This window comes from Protopterus annectens, chromosome 5.part1 (assembly GCF_019279795.1).
Source record: "Protopterus annectens isolate FY-2018-M chromosome 5.part1, PAN1.0, whole genome shotgun sequence".
NCBI classification, from domain to species: Eukaryota; Metazoa; Chordata; order Ceratodontiformes; family Protopteridae; genus Protopterus; species Protopterus annectens.
Window position 1 is genome coordinate 449,919,271 of NC_056736.1, and position 23,657 is coordinate 449,942,927.

Here is a 23,657-nt window from a genome sequence, read left to right on the forward strand (position 1 = left end):
CCCCCCTTTTTTTGGGGGGGTTTTTTTTGTTGGTTTTTTCCCCCAAAAAAAAAAAAAACCCCTTTTTTAAAAAATTTTTTGGGGGTTTTTTTTTAAAAAATTTTTGGGTTTAAAAAAAAAAATTTTTTGCCCCCGTGGGTCCCCCCAAAAAAAGGGGCCCCCTTTTTTTTTTTTTTTAAAAAAAATGGCCCTTTTTTTTTTTTTTAAGGGGTTTTTAAAGGGGGGTTTTTTTTTTTTAAAAAAAAAAAAAAAAAAAAAACTTTTTTTTTGGGCCCTTTTTTTTCCTTTTTGGGCCCCCTTTTTAAAATTTTTCCCCCCCCCGGGGTTTTTTAAAAATTTTATCCAAAAAAAAAAGGGGTTTTTTGGGGGTTTTTTTTTTCCCCCATTTTTTTCCCCCCAAAAATTTTTTTAAAATTTTTTTTTTAAATTTTGGGAAAAAAGGAAATTTAAAAAAATTTAAAAAACCCCTTTTGGGTTTTTTTTAAATTTTTTTTTTTTTTTTCCCCCAAAGGGGGGAAAAAAAATTTTTTTGGGGAATTTTTGGGGTTTTTTTATTAAAAAAATTTTTAAAAATTTTGGAATTTTTTTCCCCCAAAAAGGTTTTTTTTTTTTTTTTCTTTTTTTTAAAATTTTTTAAAAATTTTTTAAAAAAAAATTTTTTTTTTTTTTTTTTTTTTTTTTAAAAATTTTTTTTTAAAAAAGGGGGTTTTTTTTTTTAAAAAAAATTTTTTTCTCAATCCTCTGGTGACTGAAAAGATTTTGGTCACTGGGGCCAACCTTGCTGTGATCTGTTTGCTTCCCCCTGAACAACAAGTGCAGCAGTTACTTGGCTCTGATCCCCCTCCAGTGGAGTCGCTGAGAGACGCTCTTCAACATGAGTGCCCCCCGGTCTCCTGTACGCATTTCCCCCACCCACCCCTGATATCTCAGTTTCTAAAGAAAGCCAAGAAGTTGAAGAACGCAGTCATCCTCATTGCCCTATTCTGGCCTCAAGTTTTATTTCCCTTCATTTGGCCTCGCCTAGTTCTGAAACATTGGATTCTGGACCCACCTCCAGATTGGCTCTCATGAAGAAGGAATGGTTCATCCAAATATTCAATATCTGAAATTCCCTGCATGGCTTCTCCAAATTCCCATGATTGCCAGGCATTTTTCCCTTTCCTTTCCCGTCTGCCACATCATTGTGGTCCTTCACAAACCTACTAAGAAACTTTACCAGAGTAAATGGGAAAAGTTTGCTAGATAGCCTCTTAAAACTCTGGACCCTCATAACAGACTCTGTGGATGAAGTGTTGGATTTTTAGCTGATCTTTATCAAATTGGCTCATCAGCCTCCATCATTGGGGTCCATCTAGCCGCAATATCCAGTTTTCGTAAGTGGTTTTGATAGTTCTTCACTTATGTCGTATAAGCTTTGTGTAAAGCCTTTTTAAAAGGAATTCTGATGTTAAGACCCCCCCCCCCCCTTTAAAGAGCCCATTGCTCTGTGGGATTTACCCATATTAAATCTCTTACTCTTTTTCCTTTTGAATCGTTTGCTACATGTGACTTAGTTTGAGGTGGAAAACTTTATTTTTTGTAGCTGTCACTTCTGCAAGAATAGTATCTGAATATAATATAATATTTCATAAAGACAGGGTTTCACTCAGGACTAATCCTTCTTTCTTGACAAAGGTAGTTTCAGATTCCAGTATCAATCAAACATTGCAACTACCGGTCTTTTTCCCTAATTTCTCCAGTAAATGAGAATATTTACATTTATTAGACGTTCATAGAAAATTACGTTTTTATTTTCACAGAACAAAGGATTTCAGGAAGTCTGACCAGTTATTTGTTGCATTTTCTTCACTTTCCTTAGGTAACCCAGTTTCCAAGGTTATCTTAGCGAAGTGGCTCAGATTGCATCACGTTTATTATTTAAAGGGGCTTCACCTTCCATGCCTAGTGAAAGCCCACTCAACTAGAGCTGCGGCAGCTTCTGCAGTTTTTCATGCCAGAGCTTCTTTGGATAACATCTGTACAGCAGCTACATGGTCTTCTCCTCATACCTTCATCACTCATTGCAAATTGAATCAGGTCTGTAGGGGACGTGCATCATTCGGTTCGATAGTGCTTAGAAATATTCTTCCGTGAGGCCTCCTGAGACTGGTAGCTAGGGACTCTGTCCCACATTCAAGGATTACGTGAATATTGACAACATCAGATACAGAAGTTGTCTTACCACAATGTTCCATCTGGGTTGTCGATATTCACTAATTCTTGACACACACCCCCATGTTCATCGTGCATACAGCTGCAGTCATAACAGATGGGTTCTCCTGCCGTCAGGCGGGTCCTCGGTCGGCCGAATTCCAAAGTGTCGGTCAGGCGTCTGTTGTCGTCGCTTCTTCCCTGACGTCAGGGCGACAGGGGTATAGAAGAACCAGCCAACACCATTTTCTTCAGTCTTTCTTGCCACGGGGTGCCCGAAGCAGAAGTAGTTAGCAAGTGCCGGTCGGCCAGCTCCTGAAATTACGAAAATTTTGCAACTGAAGTCTTCTTGAAAGCTAAGTACCCCGTTGGGGAAACTTTTCTTGCCTCGGACCGATGTCAGACAAAGTTAATAATTGTATTTCATGTGGGAAGCAAATACCGCATAAGGATTTCCATTCCCTCTCTATTCCTTGTTTAGGCCCCGACCACGACGTCTCGGTCTGTCGCTTTTGTGCTACATTCAACAAACGCACCATTAAGCGTCGGGCGGAGTTTGCCCAGCATTATTTTGGCAAAACATTTAACTATATTATGTCGTCGGATACTCCGACTCCAGTTTTGTCTAAAAAGCGAAAAGATAAGGACCGACACACAAGGTCCGCGGCCTCTACCAACACCACTCCAAAGCCGACTACACGTGGTCCGGTTCTCAGCGAGGCACCTACGCAGCCCCTGACTACCGACGCTGTGCCCGAGGTCACAGGCTCCTCGGCCAACACCCCGACTACAGATACCGAAGCCACTCTTGGCGGTGAATCTCAAAATGTGGACAGGTCTACCTCCTCTCAAGGTGTCTTCAGACCTTCCTCTTTTTTCCATCAAGGCTTTCACTAAGTCTAAAGCAGCCATGCTTTCTAAGAGACAAGCTACACAGGGCCCATCTCCAGGCCCCATGCCTAAAAAACAGATGCTTAAAATGGCTGAGGATTTAATTACTCTTATCAGGGGTTCTCAACCCCCCCCGGACAAAAGGCCCAGAGTGGAGGAAGAATCCCCCTCCTCTGATCAGGGCTCCATTAAATCAGAGCACTCTGATGAACAGGCACATTCTTACTCCCCTTTTGAAGACTCTGATGCAGAGGAGTCCATTCCCTCTGTATCCCCTCCAGAGGATTACTCATTTGGGGAAACTTTGCATACCTTAAGGGAACACTTCCACTGGGAAGGCCAAGATTATTCAGATTCCAAGAAAAGGCTTAGGGAATTTCTCTTGCTACCTCAGCACAGACCTCTGGCTATACCTCCTGTCTTGGACATACTAGATGATGTGTACTCTGAGGCCTGCCTTAACCCGGATTCTCTACCTCCATCCCCAGTCAAGCCTGACAGGTACTACAGGGTTCCTGACTCGCACCAATTTCTATACAAAAGCCATGCTGCTGACCCAGAAACCATCTCACAGGGCCCCAAGGGAATTAAGGCCTCCACTGCTAAAAATCCATTACCTTCCGAGAGAGATTCCAGATCCTTAGAAAGGTGGGGGGAAAAAGGTATATACCTCGGCCACCTTAACCATGAGGGCATTAAACTGTCAGTTCCATATATTAAAGTACCAACAGTTTTTGTTATCACAATTGAGAAGTAAAATGTCACAACATGAACAACCAGACTTGAAGGAGTTGCAGGATTTGATGCATAGTGCAGAACAAGTGGGTAAACATACCTTACAATGTGGTTTTGATGCTCTGGAGGCCTCATGTAGAGCTGCTGTTACAGGATCAGTCATACGTAGACATGCCTGGCTCAAGGAACAAACCTTACTAGATCATGTCAAAGCTAAATTACTAGATGCCCCTTGGTGCTAATGCTGAGGAGGTATTAAGGAAAATGGAGGAAAAGGCTAAATCAATGCAAACAGTGAAAGATTTTCTACTGGTACAAACCCCCACGTTTCAGTAGAAATTGGCCTTCCAAAAATTGGTCCTTTCCAGCCACGGACAGACCCCAAAGAGGTAGATACAGGCGCCCGAGGGGCAGAGGGCAATCCCAAGGATCGTTTAGAGGCAGACAATGGCAAGCTCCTACACAGAGGTGGTGAGGATAACTCGCAACCATTCAGAAAGCAAGCCCAATGACTTTCCCCTTTGCATACCAAGCAAGACTCACATGGCAGCACCCTTAGGCGGAAAACTGGCATTATTTTCAAAAAAATTGGCATATGGTCACAAGACAAATGGATCCTGGACATTATAAACAGAGGCTACAGATTCCATTTTCACACCCTTCCAAAAATGAGAGGCATGCCAAACCTGCCACACAATCAAAGGACAGAGGCACAAGGACAAATTTCAGATCTTATAGACATGAAAGCTATTCAAGAGGTACCTACGCACGAACAAGGTCAAGGTTTTTATTCCAGACTATTCCTGGTACCAAGGAAGGGAAAAGATTGGAGACCTATTTTGGACCTATCCATCCTAAACACATTTCTACTCGTACCAAAATTCAAGATGCTCACTCTACAGCAGCTTCTTCCCATGCTGGGCAAGGAGTGTTGGCTGGTAACATTGGACCTCAAGGAGGCATACCTGCATGTCTCAATCGGACAAAATTGCAGAAGATGCCTCAGATTTCTTGCAGGTTCAATCCATTATCAATTCTCTGCATTGCCCTTTGGCTTATCTACTGCGCCCAGAGTATTCACAAAATGCCTGGCATCAGTAATTGCCTACTGCAGACTTCAAGGGATACAAATATACCCCTATTTGGACGACTGCCTGATCCAAGCGGACAGCAAGCACATTCTTCTGAAACATCTGGCTTATGTAATAATGTTGTTGAATTCTCTGGGATACACAGTCAACAAAAAGAAATAGAGGCTAATACCCTCTCAGAAAATAATTTTCCTGGGTGCCAACTTGGACACAGACACCCAGATGGCCTACCTCACACCAGAGAAGCAGGGGCAACTAACTCAATACTTCAGAACACTAGCAAATTGCACCAGGCTGACTGCAAGGAAAATCCTGCAGGCTCTGGGATTCATGGCATCTTGCATCTTACTAATCCCATGTGCAAAGCTGCATATGAGGAAACTTCAGTGGTACCTGAAAAACCTATGGTCTCAATGCAGCCACAGTTTGGAAACAATAATACCACTAATTCCATGTCTTCAAAAAGAATTTCTGTGGTGGGCTCAAGCATGCCAAACAAACACAGGTCTCCCATTCAGCAAGCCTCAAGCAAATCAAGTCATCACAACAGACGCCTCGGACTACGCCTGGGGGGTGCACATGACAGATTGGTGCATTCAGGTCAAATGGTCCCAAAAAGAAAAGCACCTTCACATCAATCAAAAGGAAATGCTAGCAGTAATAAATGCTATTATAGCTTTCAAAGACCTGCTGCAACCAGGTCAACTATTGATAAGAACGGACAACACCACAGTAATGTGGTACATAAACAAACCGGGAGGAACCCATTCATACCCCCTATGCAGACTGGCCATGTCACTTTGGAACATGGCCCTGGACTTACAAATCGAACTACAAGCACAGTACTTGCCAGGCAATGAAAACACGCTGGCAGACAACCTAAGCAGAAATATGACAGATCCACACGAATGGAAGTTGCATCCTCAAGTTTTTACAGAGATAATTCAAGCATGGGGAAGGCCAGACATAGATCTCTTTGCCTCCCACAAAAATCACCAATTGACAAAATTCTGCTCAAGGATTTTTCATCCAAAGGCCTGGAGAGTGGACGCTCTCTTTCAGTTGGACATCAATGACAGTTTATGCCTTCCCACCTCTTCCTCTGCTGCCCAAAGTTCTATTAAAAACCAGAGCAGACAGACCAAAGATGATTCTCATTGCTCCAGACTGGCCAAGACAACACTGGTACCCACTCCTGAGGAGCCTGATGCATTCCCCACCATGGACCCTGCCTCTAATGCCTCTTCTTCTGACTCAGCACAGCTTCAAAACTCTTCACAGTCGGATAAAAACACTCAGTCTAGCCGCATGGAAGATTCCTTAGCATCACAACAGACCCTACTCTCCAAGGAGGTGCAGGATGTCATTTTGGAGGCCAGAAGGCCGTCTACTAGAAAAGCTTACTCCGCAAAATGGAAACTGTTTTGTGTCTGGAATGAGAAAAAGGGCCAGGATCCTGGAAAACTGAATTTACCTCAAATATTACAGTATCTAGCTGAGCTGCTAAGCAGTGGACTTTCATTTTCCTCCATCAAAATCCATGCTCAGCCATTTCTGCAGAATACAACACTGATCCACCCTTCTCTCACCCCCCTCTTAAGACAGTTCCTCAGAGGGGCTAAGAATCTAAAACCCCCAAGGAAACAACCAACACCTGCTTGGGATCTCAATTTCATTCTAGAAAAACTGACCTTGCCTCCTTTTGAGCCAGCTGCTTTATCAGATTTGCAATATTTGTCCTGGAAAACAGCTTTCCTTCTGGCTATTACCTCAGCTCGTAGGGTATCGGAACTACAAGCTCTCATGGCTGTGCAGCCTTTTATCATCTTCCATCAGGACAGAGTTTCCTTACGAACCAACTCGTCCTTTATGCCAAAAGTGGTATCCAGGGTAGCTTTGAATCAGGCTATACACTTGCCTACCTTTTATCCTAATCCTCAAAACAAAGGGGAGAGATTACTACATTCCTTGGACATCCACAGACAACTGCGTTATTTGGACAGAACAAAGCCTTTCAGAAAATCAGAACAGCTCTTTGTGTCCTATGCTATATATATAGCTCAAGGAAAGCCAATTTCCAAACAGACAATCTCAAAATGGATAGCCCACTGCATACGCTTTTGCTATTCTTTTCATGGCAAATCTGTACCTACAGGCATCAGATCTCACTCCACAAGGGCCACGGCTACCTCTGCAGCTTTTCTCAGAGGAGTTCCTACCAAAGATATTTTGGAAGCAGCCACTTGGAGTTCTGTGCATACCTTCTCCAAGCACTACCACCTTCCACTATACTCCAGATCTAGAGCGGGCTTTGCCACTGCAGTCTTGCAGGGCATTCTGGCTCCTCCTAGTTCCACCTAGTGCCTACCACCCCTTTCTTAGCTTTGGGATTCTACCCATCTGTTATGACTGCAGCTGTATGCACGATGAACATAGTACAGTTTTGTACCTACCATAAATGTAGATGTTAGAGTGCTAATACAGCTGCAGTCCAGGTTTCCCTCCCTCCTTCCCCTCTTGCGACAGGCCTATTGGCTAACATCTCCTCATGCAACCTGATTGGGGTATTCATTCTTGATGTATTTGCTTGCACTACTGTCTTTTGATTATATGGCATTGCTTTATTACACAAATTTATGTATTGCCTTCCTTCTGGGGGCACCTGACATCTGGGGCAAGAAAAACTGAAGAAAATGTCGTCGGCTGGTTCTTTTATACCCCTGTCGCACTGACGTCAGGGAAGAAGCGACGACAACCGACGCCGGACCTAGACTTTGGAATTCGGCCGAACGAGTACCCGCCTGATGGCAGGAGAACCCATCTGTTATGACTGCAGCTGTATTAGCACTCGAACATCTACATTTATGGTAGGTACAAAACTGTACTTTCCTTCTCCTGACCTGAGACTTAGTGGATCGAATACTCCCAAGACTGGCTTCATAATAGGGACACAGATCTGGTCTCCTCTTTACTGTCTGCCACTATCTTAGGCAAACTTGATCTGAGGTAATTTAGAGAGGAGCATTATGGGTATACCCTAGCTTGAGAGTTTGGAAGGCTTGAGCTGAAGTAAACGGCTGAGTCGGTACAAAGTCTTGGAACAGAGCCCACAGTCAAGGATTAGTGAAGATAGACAGCACAGATGGAACGTTATGGTAAGACATAGTTTTTCTTTAAGTCTTACTCTCCTGCAATCAAAAGTTGTGCTATATCTGTCTGTCTGAAAGGAGGCTGTCTACTATTTCACTTGCTGCATTCCCAGAATGAAAGTAAATATTACAGCAGTGTTGTGTTTGTAAGCATGGCAAATATTTCTGGTCTTAAATGGTCTAGGCTCTTTGTAGCATTGAGCATTACTTCAGAACTTATTATTGCAGTGGCATCCCATGCCCTCAGACACTTTAACATCAATACCCAAGAGGAAACAATTGGTACAATATTACCATATTCACCTGGAGCATAATTTGTCTTGAAAACATTTGTGGATTAGTAAGGTCCGATTGCCTAATCAGACATACGGATCATTAGCATGTTTCAAAGCTGGATCCAACAGTTGGTTAGGTGTTCTTCATATGGTGCATCCAGAAATACTCTGTGCATTGCACTTAAAACTTCAAGCTGCCTTTGCAATTTAACAGCCCCCCCTCCGACCCCCCCCCCCCAAGAAACAATTGAGATGTTTTGCAGTTACATACCAGAATACTGGCTGTGGAATGTTGAATTTTAAATCTATCAGGCTGAAATATTCAAAATCAGTGCTGTTTGTGCACTAGTCAGCCAAATAATTGGTGTGGTTGCTAGTACTGTGCTGCATTGAAAGATAACATGAAAAAGATGTTAAGTACTTTTCCAGTTCTGAGCTGCTTCCCAGGTTTGACAGTACTTATGAGAATTAATGTGACTGATGATGTTTGCTTCCAGACCTTTCCTCAAAGAAAATGTTTTTTCTGTTATGAATGTTGTTTATTTTTCTATAGTGAGCCCCTTGGTTTCTGTCAGATTTTGAGTTGGGGATTGAGTATGGTTTCCTCTTGGATATTGGTGTTAAAGCGGCTAAGGGCATGTGATGCCAGTGCAATAATATTTTAATCTTTCAAGTGTATATACAACAGTACTACTATAAGCTAAGTAGATAATTTTCATTTATATGTTTTACTAGATAAAGTCGTACATGATGCATACATAATGCTGTTGCTGTTTGTACCCATACTTTAGAAAAAAAAATGGGTACTGTAAAAGTTTTCTTTATTTCCCCCTCCCTGTTTTGCTGCTTTTGTTTAGGGTGATGTTGGGCAAGCCATGGGAAAACTTTACGGAAATGACTTTAGCCAAACTACTATTTCCCGTTTTGAAGCCTTGAATCTTAGCTTTAAGAACATGTGCAAATTAAAACCACTGCTTGAAAAATGGCTCAATGATGCAGGTGAGTGTAGTAAACTATCTTAACTGGTAATTTTTGAATGTCACTGAATTGCTTCTTGGTATACAAACAGAATATTTGGAGCATGACTCTCATTAAATTGTGGGAATTTGATCAGTTTAACTCTGCTAAAATATGTGCTTTCTGCTTTTAATGGGGTTTTGATGGAAGGGGGTGTAGATTGCTTTTTAGAAGTAGTAAAGATGCTGGAAAACAGGAAATGGTGTAAGGTGACCTCTTTGATGTACTTAATGGGGGAATTCTATCTTTGCTTTTGTATTCATGTTGCATGTTTTAAGCTTCTGTGCATCATATGGTGTTTTGTTTGTTGGCGTATTCATTGTAATTGTACAGAATGCTCAAATGCTTTTTTTGCCCTTATTGTACCGTCTGAGCAATGTGTTTATAATTCACCTGGAGCATAATTTGTCTTGAAAATTATTACTTTAATGTGGTACTGCAGCTTTTTCTTTTTCTATCACTTTGTTGAAAGACTGTTTGCGGGTGTTAAATTTAGAGCATTGCTTGCCTGGTGGAGTTTGACAGTAGACTTCCAATTAGTTCCAACTAAAGATTGCCTTCTCTAATTCTCTATTCCCTTCTCACCATGTTATGTCAATATATTGATGGTCATAATCCATTGCCTTAAGTGGGTCATGATAAATTCCGTATCCTTTTAGCCATTTGTTGTACATCAGCTGCATTGTGGTTGAGGTATTTCACTTCATGTTAATTTCAAAGCCATTTAAAAAAAAACATGGTTTCAAAATTCTGTCTCTAATAGCAGGTTTTTCCTTTGCTTGTATTATCTGAAACTCTGAGCAAAAGGTAGACATTGCTTATACAAGTACTTGTGGAAGGGTCTCCAAGATAAACGTGTGAGAAGCTTCCAAGACAAAATAGTATTAACATTGGGAACAGCGGTAGCATTGTTGCCTCACAGCAAGAGGTTCTCCTGTTAGATTCTCAGCTGGAGTGCCTTCTGTGTGGAGTCTGCATGTCCGCCCAGCGGTCGAGTGGACTCAGAAAGACATGCATGAATGGGCTTGCCTTTGCTGAAGGTTGGGCGTCGGGCTGGCAACTTGGCACCATAAAAAAAATCTACTGCCAATCATTAGCAGACCGAAGTTCCGCTGTGGCGACCCCTAACCGGGAAAAGCCGAAAAGACAATATTGGTACAAGTGAAGCCCGTGTGGTTTATGGGATCTTAAAAGTATTTGCTTGTCTTGAACATTAACATTTTCTTTTTATAAAAGTGTTTTACCTTGTATAACCTGAAATTATCAAAGGATTTTATGATACTGATGTATAAACTGTTTGATTACAGAAGATTCTGACTTGTGTTAATCCTACACAGACTTTTTGCACAGAAAAAGTTTCAGGCTATATTTTAGTGGTTGATCTGTGTAACATTTATTGTCAGGTTAAATGTGCTGGCTTTTAAAACTCTTTTTTTAATTTTATGAAAGCACAAATAAGCAACTGGACGGGTATTCCTCATCAGGAGTTAACTGAAATGATGCATCGTGTATGCAACAAACCTAGCTGCAAGAAAGCAACCTAGACCATTAACAGTAAAGATGCAACCCTAGCCGCAAAAGGAGTTGATTCTGACAAAAAACTGGCAGAAGGACAAAATACTAAAAGTGTGAGACAGCAGTGTGTTTGTGGAAATGATTACTTATTGTATACAAGGCAGAAGTGGAGTAAATTCATTCCACTCTTCAGGGCATGTTGAGACAGGTGTGAGATTCAAACTGCTGTAGCCAACTGTCTAAAGTATTCTTCCCTGTAGGGACAAAAATCATTTTTTTTTTTTTTTAAGTGCATAAGGAGGAAATACAAAAGTTTGTCCAACAAAAAGGGAGCTTTGAAACAGGAGATTCTGCTTCTTGTTCTTCTGGTAATAAAGGCCACAGAGAGAGACTGTACCTGTGAAACCTTTTCTAGTATTCAATGAAAAATGTTGGAGAGAAAGAAGTGTTGACTGGAAGAATCGAGAGTATGTTGGAAATGAAGCAAAGACAGGATTTGGGCGATTGAGAGCAGCAATAAAAACTAACATTATGGGATTACAATAATTATATTTGTGAAATACGACAGAACAAGAAAATGTGGAAATATTGGACCTTTTTCAACATTTGTTGAACTTGTGGGGGACTCCAAAGTACATGCCCTACTTTGTCATTAATGTTCGAATAAAAATGCTTTGAAGAGGGGGAGAGAGGGGAGAAAGCCAACTGTAAGCAAAGAAAAAAAGTCTTAATAGCACTGTTTGTGGTGCATGGTTTTCTTTGCACGCTATGTTTAAGTGTAATGGCGATTGTAAACGGGGTTTTTTTTTGTCTCCCCCTTCTCTCTCTCTCTCTCTCTCTCCTTGCACAGTTTTGAGAAATATAGACAATGCAATGTTAAAAAGCCTGGTTAAAAAGGCATGACAAAGTTGAAATTAATGTGCTTTTCCTCATTCTTGCATGGGTTAAAAAACACAAAGAAGAATCGAGCAAAACTAGAGCTTCCACTGTGCAAATTTCCCTACAAAGACATCAGGTGTTTCAGCTAAGTAGCAATTCTGAATGTCCATGACTTTTCCCCTTATGCTGTGCTGATGCCATAAGAAGGCAGAAACATGCATGTCCACAGCTAGTGGGATTTGGCTTTATTGGCCTGAAATTGTCCACAAACAGACTTAAAAGAGAAAGTCATGTATAAGAATTGCCATTTAGCTGAAACACCTGATGTCCTTATGATAATTTGCATATATCCCATGTCACCTCTAATACAAGAGGTTTAAGGCATCACACAGTGGAAAGTCTAGCTTTGCTAGACATTTCTTTGTGTTTTTTAACTGACTGTTTTTTCTATGTGGCATTTTTACTCATTGTTTTAGGTCATTCTTGCATGGGGAAATGATTGGATTAAGGACCTTAGATTCATTAGTTTTGAGAGAGCAAGTAAATAAAATTAATATTATGAGTCTCTTTTCTATCAGATGCATGCATACGTAGTAGCAATTCTGCAGCTGGTCTTCATGTTTCCATGGAAACAGTCTGATAGAGAAATTGGAGACAGTCTAGTGGAAGGGGATTGGCTGAGTGAAAAAGAACAGAGAAATTGGCTAGGGCATAATGTTCTCTGAAAGCAATCGTTTTTTCCCAGCTTGGAGAACTTTAAAGATATGACAAAACCAATTAGATTTGGTTTTCTCAGTTTATATTAGTATCCCTATTGCATATCTAAAAAAAAGGTGCTTTTATTTTTTTTCTTTTACTCCCTTTTCTCATTTTCTTTATTCAGTTTTAAGAAATGCAGGCACTGCAATGTAAAGAAAAAAAAAGAGGAAGAGCAGGGGGAGTGAGGAAAGATCTAGTTGAGAGAGAATGACAAAGGAAAAGTGTGCTTTTTCCCATGCTTGCACAAAGAAATGACAGGGTTAAGACCCTAGGCATTATCCAGTAACAAATTTATTACAAAGCATGTAAATGAAAAAGAATATTTAATATTATAAGACTTTTTTTCTGGTAAACAAGGTATACTTAGTTTTGTGTTTGGTTTGCATGTCACTAGAAGGCAATTTGAGAGAAATGGCTTGGAGAAAGTGTTTAATGAAAGCATTCAAGTGTTTTTCCAGCTTTGGACAGCTATAAAGATGGACAAAATCAAATGGCTTACTAATTGCACAGGCTGTACCATGCGTCTTAGCATGATTAACATTAACTCTAGCCTTGTCTGTGTGGCTATCAACTTGGAACTTTTGTTCTTATTAGGAAGAAAATGTAATATTTGAAGATGTACATTGTTTTGTGTGTTACTATTGACAGGTTTTAGGAGGATTTTGGTGGGGGGGGGGTGTTGCTTTTTCTGTTTGAGGGCTTTAAAAAAAAAACAGAGGTATGTAGGATGTAGCACAGGCTCAAATAGATATGACAAGAAACAACTGTATAAAAGGCCAACCTGCTGAACAGTATATGGATGTAACAAAAGTTGGAACTAGACATTTAACATAAAAGCAGTCATATATAAAAAAATGTAATAACTATATAAGAAAATGTCTTTTAATCTGAATGGTCTTACAGATATAAAAAAGAAAGAGTAGTGAACTATATTAAAAATGTACAGTACAAACAGCTATGCTACAGGAGACTCACCTGGAAAGAACTGAACATGTGAATTTGATAAATGTTTTTATGTTGGTTACTCAGAGGAATATTTGGGGAAAAGGAAAAGAGGAGTACGTATATTAATTGCAAGAGGAGCTCCATCAGTAATAGAAGAGAGAAAAAATAAATAATGGAAGATTTACAGTGTTAAGGGACTACTGGCAACTGAGTAGGATTACACTGGCATGCATTTACATTCGACCTAAAACTGGTACTATGGAGCTGAAGAAAATTCTGGGAGAAATTACAAAGCATGTAAATGAAAAAGATGATGCCACAATACAGAGACAAGATGATCAGCTTTAATAATTGGCTTAAACTCTGGTGTCATTCAAAGGGGATCCAATGTCTGTCTGCCTGGGATGACATGCTGGACAAGCCACGCTGCTTCGCAAGGGACGGCTTGCACCTGTCACCCCTGGGCTTCCGGATATTGGCAAAGGCTCTTGCCACCCCCATAGTGCCTTTTTTAGGCAAGGCTCAAATTCTAAACCTACCACCCTAGAACACAAAAAAGGAAAAAAAACTAAGGGTACTGCTGCTCAATGCCAGAAGTCTCAACCTCAAGATGCACGCACTCGAGGCCCTTCTCAGTATGGAGAGCATCGATGTCTGTGCTGTGACTGAAATCTGGTTCAAGGCTCCCGAGAGCACCCCGGCACTATCAGGTTTTACCTCATATCGTGCGTTCCGGCCCCAAAATCCGGACAACACCAAGAAAGGAGGGGGGGTGTCTATATTCATCAAGGACACCCACACCTCAAGGTTGGTGGCAACGCACGATGCATCGGAGACCATCCAGGTGCAATTAACCATAGGCAAGACTGCTCTGCAATTTGTAGCATGTTACAGGCCACCCTCTCAATCTCAGGAACCTCACATAGCTTTCCTGAAAAGACTGGAGGGGATAAATGTATCTCCAAACACCATCATACTAGGTGACTTCAATTACCCGAATATAGACTGGGATCACTACTCAAGCCCCAACACTCTAGCCCAAAGGTTCCTAGAGTTCATAAAATCAAATGCCATGGAACAACTAGTCACCATCCCCACAAGAGGAGAAAACATACTAGATCTCCTCATCACGAACATGGGGTCACAATGTTCAACACTGGAAGTATACCCCTCACTGGTGAGATCAGACCATAAACTAATCTCACTGGAAGTCCACATCCTGCCCCCACCTGAGATAAAAAAGACCACAGTGAACAACTTCTCAAAAGCCGACTTCACACTTCTAAAGACTGGTGTGGTCTCTCTTAAGGCCCCCGAGCCTGCGGAAACCATTACTCAAACCGCTAAATCACTTACAAATGCCTTCTACCAGCACCTACAGGACTGCATGGATCAGGCAATCCCAAACAAAACAAAGACTCTTTGTACCAAAGGCAAGCATCCAGTCTGGTGGACCCCAGCCATAAACAAGCTCTACAACAAAAGGAGGAAGCTACTACAAGATAGAGCAAAATCCTTAAAAGGGAAGACACCTTTGATCATTATAAGTAAAAAAACTAAGATCTCTCATAAAATCATCCAAGGCAAATTTTGAGAGAAAAGTCACTAAGGACTCAAAAGACAATCATAAGGCCTTCTTTAGCTATGTTAGAAACCTGGGAGGAAACTCCCAGATATGCTCAGAATTAGTTCAAAATGATGTAAAAATTACTGAACCTACAGACATTGCCAACATACTGGCTGACAGGTTCAGTGCAGACTTCTCCCCCCCCAAAAGGTGAGATATCTATACCAGAGGATTGTAGCCCCCCAAACATCTCAAACGCTCAGGTGAGAACTGCTTTCTCCAAGGCAAAAAACACAGCATCCATGGGACCAGATGGTGTCCCCAGTTGTGTGCTCCACGAACTCAATGAGGAATTAAACCCGCAGTTAGGGCAGCTGTTTAATCTTAGCCTCACCTCAGGATACGTGCCCAAGGAGTGGCGTACGGCAACTGTGGTCCCACTTCACAAAGGCGGTGCCTCCACCGACCCTGGAAATTACCGTCCCATCAGCTTGACAAGCCTGATCTGCAAAGCTATGGAGAGGATTATAATGGAACTCATAAATAAAGACATAGGGGACTTGCAGACTTTGGATCCGACCCAGTTTGGTTTGTCAAAGGCAGATCATGCCTTTTAAACTTGGTTGACTTTTTCGAAACATTCACCAAGACCATTGATGAGGGAAAGGCAGTCCACACAGCCTACCTTGACCTGGCAAAGGCTTTCGACACAATACCCCACTCGGGTATCATCGAAAAACTCATCAGCTTAAATGTAAACCCATACGTCACAAGATGGGTTGCAAACTGGCTAAGACTTGCTGGCGCCATGTCAGACTCAAAGCCTGTCACAAGTGGTGTCCCACAGGGCTCAGTCCTGGGCCCACTCCTGTTCGGCATCTACTTTTCAGAAGTACAAGCAAACACAGGAGGATTATGGCTGACAAAATTTGCAGATGACTGCAAACTGGGCGCCATAGTTGAGAACACATCTGACACAGATATCCTTCAGAAGGGTCTTATAGAAACGGATAACTGGTGCCAGAGCCATGGCCTAAAGTTAAATGCCAAAAAATGCATAGTCATACCCTTCGGGAAAAACAAGGTTACCCCTAGCTACCATATAGGCGGCAACCCACTAAGCACAGAAGAGGTTATCAGGGATCTGGGGACCCAGGTTGACAGTAACCTTTCGTTTGACACTCACGTTGCCAAAGTAGTTAGGAAGACCTTCTACATTGCCCACCTGATCATGAAGGGATTCACATCTAGATCAAGGGAGGTCATCGTCCCCCTGTACTCATCACTCATCAGACCAATGATTGAGTACAATGCCCCATTCGGAATGTATCTGACACGACACCTGCAGCAACTGGAAAGGCCCCAAAAGTTCCTCACCAAAAGGATAAAGGGTCTCAAAAATATGTCCTATGCTGCCCGACTGAAGGAACTCCAGCTCTATTCAGTTGCTTACCGTCTGCTCAGAGGTGACCTGTGCCTGACATACAAGGCCATGTCCAACCCAGAATTGATGAACATGCTTCACCTCAAAAAATCTAGATCCCTCAGAACTACAAGGGCGGGAGACTTAAACCTTGACACGGTTATTAATAGGACGTGCTGGAGGGACAGATTCATCACCCAGAGACTCCCTATGCTGTGGAACAAAATCCCGGTACATGTGAGGCAGAGCACCTCGCTGGCTTTGTTCAAGAGAAATCTTGACCAATGGATGGGAGATCGCAGATATACCCAGGGATTATCTCCGTGTCACTGCTTGACAGAGGCACAGCAAAATAATGGGCATAGTATCCTCCAAACTAAAGGGGTGGCGAAAGCCACAAAACTCTGGGCTAGGCTTATAAATGCCCTTGGGCAGATAGCCTAGTATGAACCTATGAACCTAAATAATCAGCTTTCAGCAAGGAATATTACTTATAGGTGGAGATTGGAATTTGGTTTGCAACAGTGAAGATGTGTCCGGGGGGGGGTCTAGACGGAAAAATACAATGAAGGATGGTAGATTTTTGAAGAAATTTATGAAAATGTTTGGCGTGGAAAATATGCATTCAGTACTATAAGTTTGGAGTGAATTTGCATATTCTCCAAGATATAAAGTCTATCTAGCCTAGCCCATTTTTTTTGCATCTCCAGGAACATGTGCATTTAATTGAAGGTCTTGAAAAGCAGAGTCATTTCTAATCCATACTCCTAAATACATCATTTTATGATGTCCCCATAAGTATGGATATTGTTGGACCAATTCTTGTGTGGGTACATAATTTACCGCTATTGCCTTTATTTCAGCCACAATTTGGGTTTCAAAAGGGGGAAAGGTAAATTGATATATACTGACAGTTAAGTGTAGACGGCATGTTTTTTTTTTTTTAAAGAGGAACCCAATGTGTGTGCATGTGTGTGGAAGCGGGGGGGGGGGGGGCAGCACAGACACTGAAAGAACATTGCCCCTCCAGTCACTGTGTATGTAAAGTGTGAATTGCACTGTGGAGACAGTAAACTAAACCACCGTTTTGCCCACTGTCCCTGAGTTTTTATTACAGCATTTAGGCCCAGAGACTGTTAAAAATGCTGCTTCAGGTAAGAGGGTCGTACACATAAGGTCCAGTTCATTTTTGAAAGTCAAATGTGATTCTGACTTGTATCCAGATGGAGTCTGTTCAACACTTCAGGCAATATCTGTGTAATATATGTAGCTCTTGGTGTGGAATTATAAGACTTAGTTTTAAACATGCAGTTAAGTTTGAATTTTCATATTGTCATTGTTCAGACTGAACATTGTAACATTTTGCATCTGAATAATCTTGTAATGAAATATGAGCTTCCCTTTTAAAAATATCTGTAATGCATGTTAAACAGTTTTAGATAGGAGTATCATTCTTCATACATATAATCACTCAATGATGTAAATGTTTGTAAATTTTTGTTGCACCCTCTCAAATTTTCCAAGCTGCCCTTTGTTGTAGGTACAAAACACTATTCAAGTAGTGGTCTGATGAATGTTTTATGCAGTTCAGCCATGTAAATTTCCTTTGAGAGACTTTTTTTGTAAATAAACCTAGTTTTCATGGCCTTCACTACAGTTGCTTTAACATGTTCGGCTAATGTCATATTAAAGAAATGCATATATCCTGATCTTTATAATCGGCTACTTCATTAAGATCTTATGATCTTAATTGGTTGTTTCATAATACTTTTTACCAAAATAAATAACATTACATTCATCTGTGCTGAAATTAATGCCAATATTGTTGACCTCTATTAGATATTTCAGACATATAATTATTGATGTTAACGTAGTCATTGGTAGATGTAATTACAAACCCTAACTTAAATCACTGGCATATTCATTCATTTAGCCATAGATAACATCTAGAATAGAGGCAAAAACAATGTTAAATAGTAGAGGGCCCAGTATGAAACCCCGTGGGAATAGTAATCTGAACTTTGCCCCTGAACATTTGCTATCTGGAAAAGGGGCAAGTAGTAGTAATCAGGTAAATCCAAGTCTGGATTGATATGTTTTTGAGAGGTGTATCATGTATTGTTTTGTGTGGTAGAGTATCAGATGCCTTGGCAAAAGTCTAAATATACGACCAAAGCTTGATTGTAAAATTCAGTTAAAGTAGATTTGCCATCGCTAAAACCAGTGGCGGCTGGTGACTTAAAATCAAAGGGGGGCTGCAGGAGACAGCTGAATGGGTGGGGTCAATGGAAATGGGTGTGGCCAACCAGAAAGGGGGGAGCTATGTTCAAAACCATAAAAACTGTAACTTTAAATACTCTGCCCTGGGTGCCAAACCATCATTATGAGAGTCCAATCAAGACAAAATGAAGTGTAGAAGAAAAAACATATTTCAATCCATTGGCTGCATGCTTACTTAATCTCTAGATGGAAACAAAAAGGTTGTGAGGCATGAAAAAATAAATTACTTTTTAAATACATTACTGGAATGTTAGTCAAAATCAAGTATAAGAAAAACAAGCAGCACTCAACTCAAACAACTACTCCTTGTACTCCAGTTCTAATTATAATTTATATTCAGTTTATTAAAGTACCAAGTATCATGCGAAAGTAGCAATTTCTGTGATACCCCCACTTGTAAAAATGTTTCTTATCCAAAAAAGACCTGCTGCCTGACAACTATCTACTTGTTTCATGGGGAAAACATGATCAAAGTAAAAAATGAAAAGCAAATAAGAAACAAGCTCAGCATACATTACTTAAAGGATTACTGCACAGTATATGGACCACACATAATAGATTGGCATTCTGTTTAGTTTGCAGGTAAAGCCTGTAATGAGGTCTTAAAATAATGTAATCTTGTCCTTTATTACAAATACTGTCATATGCATTTCAATACCCAAGGCTTGTATGTTATCTAGTTATGTAAGTATTCTCTGCATGGCAACAACAGAAAGGCTTTCAATGTTGGCAGGTCTTTAACAGTATGCTTATTAAAACTTACTTGCATCTTACAATCTCAGACAGGCTTACCAGATGGTCATTAAAGCTCTGCTACTTAAACACAGAGCAACAGGCACTTTCTGAATAATAATAAGCATAAATCAACAGTATAAAAATATGACAGAAACCAGAACATTCTGCAAAATCAAGGACAGATGAAAAGCCATTGTGGTACTTGTGTCTACCTTGGATGGGGGGATAGTCTGCACATTTACACTGCATAACTGCTCCTTGCCTTGCTTGGACACATCCAGAGTCACTACATGGGGGAGTGGGGTGCAACAAGTATGTCACAATTTGAAATGTCTCTGGCTGACTGCGATGGCCCTGACACATTTGTCATACCTCCCAACCTCAGAGCAAGAAATCTGGACAAAGCCATACATAGAAGTGGGCAAAGACCCAAAAATAAGGACAATTTTAAATATTGCTCTTATAAACTTAGAAAGACAATAGAATAGTAGGTCTTGCATTAACATGCATTTTCTGAAGGGTATGAAATCTGAAACTTAAATGTCTGTCATTATTTTCTAACTTCAGTCTTTAATGATTTGCCACTAATTTGCCAAAAAAAAACACAATGTTATGAAAAATGGACCAAAAATGTGATTGAAAAATATAAAATAGCCACACAATACAGCTGGGAATCTGTCAAAGAAGTGATACTTTTTAATATTAGTACTGCTAACTTGAGCAGCTGACAAAATAAAAGAATCTACATGCATTTCTGAAATAAAAGTAATCTATAACTGATTATTATAGTTATTTATTAATTGTAAACCCTCCATGTTTTCTTCCAAAATTGCCATTTTGCAGAGGGATTATTAGGGGAAGAGCAACATTTTGTGCTAAAATCGGGGACAGTTGAGAGGTTTGGATATGCCTAATTCTATAAATCAATTTATTTGCATGTACCTCTCAACCTGTTAATGCAGGAAATCTGGACAAGGCCAAATATATGGGAGGAACATATAAACAGTACTAAAAATTGCTCTTGTACAAACCGAGACAGTTGATCGAATAACAGGTCTTGCTTTAGCATGCATTTTTCTGAAGGTTATGAAGTCTGAAACTCAGTGTCTGTCATTATTTAGTGACTTCATTCCTAAATGATTTGACAGAAAACCACAAATTTTATGAGGAACAAACGAAAAATAAGAAGCAAACATTCTGCAAAAATCTGGACACTTGAGAGGTATAGTTTGCTGCCCCCCCCCCCCCCCACTCACAAAATTATGGTTGAATGGAGCTCCCCCCCCCCCCCCACAGCCATTCCAATGAACCATTACTTGGCTATTTCACCCCGTTTACCATAAACACTAATGTGCATACTGCTTTACTTCTGCGATGATTTGGACTTCATTTAAAAGTTTTATTTTGCATTTTACAGCACAAACACCAATAGCTATCTGCTAAACAAAGCAATGCAGTTTCACAATGAGAACAGACTTAGCATTAAAACTTCTTTGCCCTTGAAAACTTGCAATCACAGAAACAGCATTGCAACCCACATTCAAAAGAAAATACATTTTGCCAGTGGCAGATTAACTTTGGGTTTGGGCTGTTTTCAAATCACAGGCCCCTAGCACAGGAAACATACACATGCTCTTTCATATACCTTCCTGATTGCATTAAATTATATTCCTTGTACAATACAGTACAGTTTTAGAAGGTGTTTTAAATTTATTGTTTTGAAATTTTCCCAGTAAACAATGAAACAAAATGAATGCGCCTGTAATGATAAAACTGCCCAGTTCAGAACATTTCCATCATAAAAGTCTACTCAGACTTCTACAGTCCACCAGTATCAGTGCTTATGCACAATCTCTGAAGAAGTAAAAGTCATCTAAATAATTCCACATTAAAAAGGTCTGTAACTAATGAAGAGGTTGCTGCTAGCAAACAACGTTGTATTCCATTGTTTCATCTACAAATTAAAGTGCCTGTTACCCTTGAGGAATAAATTGCCTATCTTACACTAAAAAAAAAAGTGATAAGCTAGCAATATTGCAATAGGGAATGGATGGCAAACTGATAACAGGTTCATAGTTACTAGATATCTTTGCCAAAAAGGAGTGCAGCATCCACCCCTTTTGCAACACAGTACAGTATCAGCAATGCATCTTTCTACTGTGAAGTATACTACCTGTTGTGCTATTAACAATGCAAGCAGACTGCATAAGCAGCACTAAACTTTTGCTCCCCTGCAGCTCTCAGCTCCTTGTAAAATCTACTCAGTCAGCTGTATCTCTGAACTTTGCAGCACAAAGAAATCTGGAAAAAGCCAAAGTTTATTGTGGGGGGGACAAAAGCCCAAAAACCAGGGACACTTTTGTTTAATGTTGGAAAGTTGCTAGAATAAAATGCTGTGTTACCACCATACATTTCACTGCCAAGCCTTAAACCCAGGACCCTGTGCAAAACAGTCAGAGCAACATACCACGATGCCAAATCAGCTGTTTTGTGAGAGAGGAAGACGGAAACATAAATGGCTACCATTTAGTGAATTCAGTTCTCACCATAGCACAGCTGTCAACCTGTTAGCACAAAACATCTGAACAAAGCCAATAATGGGTGAATACAGCCCCCAAACATTCAGTGAATTCAGTTCTCACCATAGTCTCAACCTCTTAGCAAAAAACACCCGGACAAAGCCAGTAATGGGGGAATATAGTCCCCAAACATTCAGTGAATTCAGTTCTTACCATAGCTCTCAACCTTAGCACAAAACCTGAATGAAGCCAGTAATGGGGGAATACAATCCCAAAAATAGGGACAAATTTCAAATATCCATCTTATACACTTAGAAAATTGCTAGAATAAAAGCTTTTGTGTTACCATGCACTTTCCGAAGAATATGAAGTCTGATATTCAAATGCGTGTCATTTTTAACATTTTTTAACCAGGAAAGTCTGACTTGGAACAAAAGCTAATTTTTAGCAGAGGCCCAGGGAGAAACACTCCAGTCAGACACATGTCTTTGTAAGATGGGAGGACACTAGAGGAAACAAAAACAGGGAAGGGCATACAGACTCCACACAGAGAAGGTAAGGCACCCCAGCCAAGAATCAAACCAGAGAACATGTAGCTGCCAGGCAACAATGCTACCAATGCACTACTGGCTTTGCAAGGACACAAAAATACAGAAACCACGGAAACCACAGATTTTATGAGGAACAGAACAAGTATGAGGGAAAACTCTGCAACATTTTTACAAATGGTGGTGGGTAGGGAATTCAGGCTCTTGCCACCTGGGCCCAAGGTACAGGGATCAAGCTTTATTCTCTGCCCACCACCATGTAGCACCTGGGGCATTACACACACACACACCCCTTCCCTACCTGAGACTGGTCCATTCATTACTAGCTTTGTTCGTTGCAGCACTAAATCCTTCCTTTGCTAGCTTCGTTCATTGGAGCAGTAAGTCCTTCCTTGCACTAGAAAGCCCCGCAAGATGTCCTTCCCCGACGAGACTCCCAGCCTGCGACGTTGCAGTCCGATCCCTTTCCATTGACGGTCTATGCAGTTACAACTGCATAGACTTCTGGGATCTCTGCACTTGAATGCTTCATAATCCGGACTGCTGCTGAGACGGTCTGTATTCTGCGCATGCTCCAGACTGGTTCAGCAGCTGTCTGGATATCGGAAATGCTGCTAGCGCGCATGCACGAAGGTCCGCTACTTGCGATCATTTTTTTTATTTTCTTTCTTTGTATTTTATTTTACTTTCTATTACTTTCTTTCTTTTTATTACAGCTGGGGGGGGGGGCTGCAGTCCAATAGCACGGGCCACCCCTGGCTAAAACCATGTTGGTTTAAACAGATTATCTATCTATCTGACGTACTCTAATTCCACTAGGTAAACATTTCTCCAAAATTTCAAACTTTTTAGGTGATGATTCATATCCATTATCCTTTATGTATTGTGGTTACAGATGAGAATTTTCAAAATTTAGGAACAGTGCAGGTTCTAAGCAATTAAATATTTGTGAGATGAGTAATTCATCTTTTATTTTCTTTAACAATATAGTAGTAATATTATCCATTCTTACCAATGTCTTATTTTAAATTTTCCTAATGCATTTTAAACAGTTGCCGTGATTATAGGACAGACAAAATTCATGCGTGTATAGCCCAACAAATACAAAGTTATTAATAGCAAGTATAGGATCATGTTGG

The 23,657-nt window shown here is 40.6% G+C and overlaps 1 protein-coding gene across 1 annotated transcript in view; it reads left to right on the plus strand.

Moving 5' to 3' along the window:
* The window catches only part of POU2F1 (POU class 2 homeobox 1), a 1,264,626-nt gene that overhangs the window by 491,799 nt on the left and 749,170 nt on the right, over window positions 1-23,657 (plus strand). Inside the window, exon 9 of the mRNA XM_044073100.1 lies at window positions 9,189-9,330. Coding sequence (XP_043929035.1) covers window positions 9,189-9,330 — 142 coding nt within the window. The remainder of the gene's footprint in view (window positions 1-9,188; window positions 9,331-23,657) is intronic.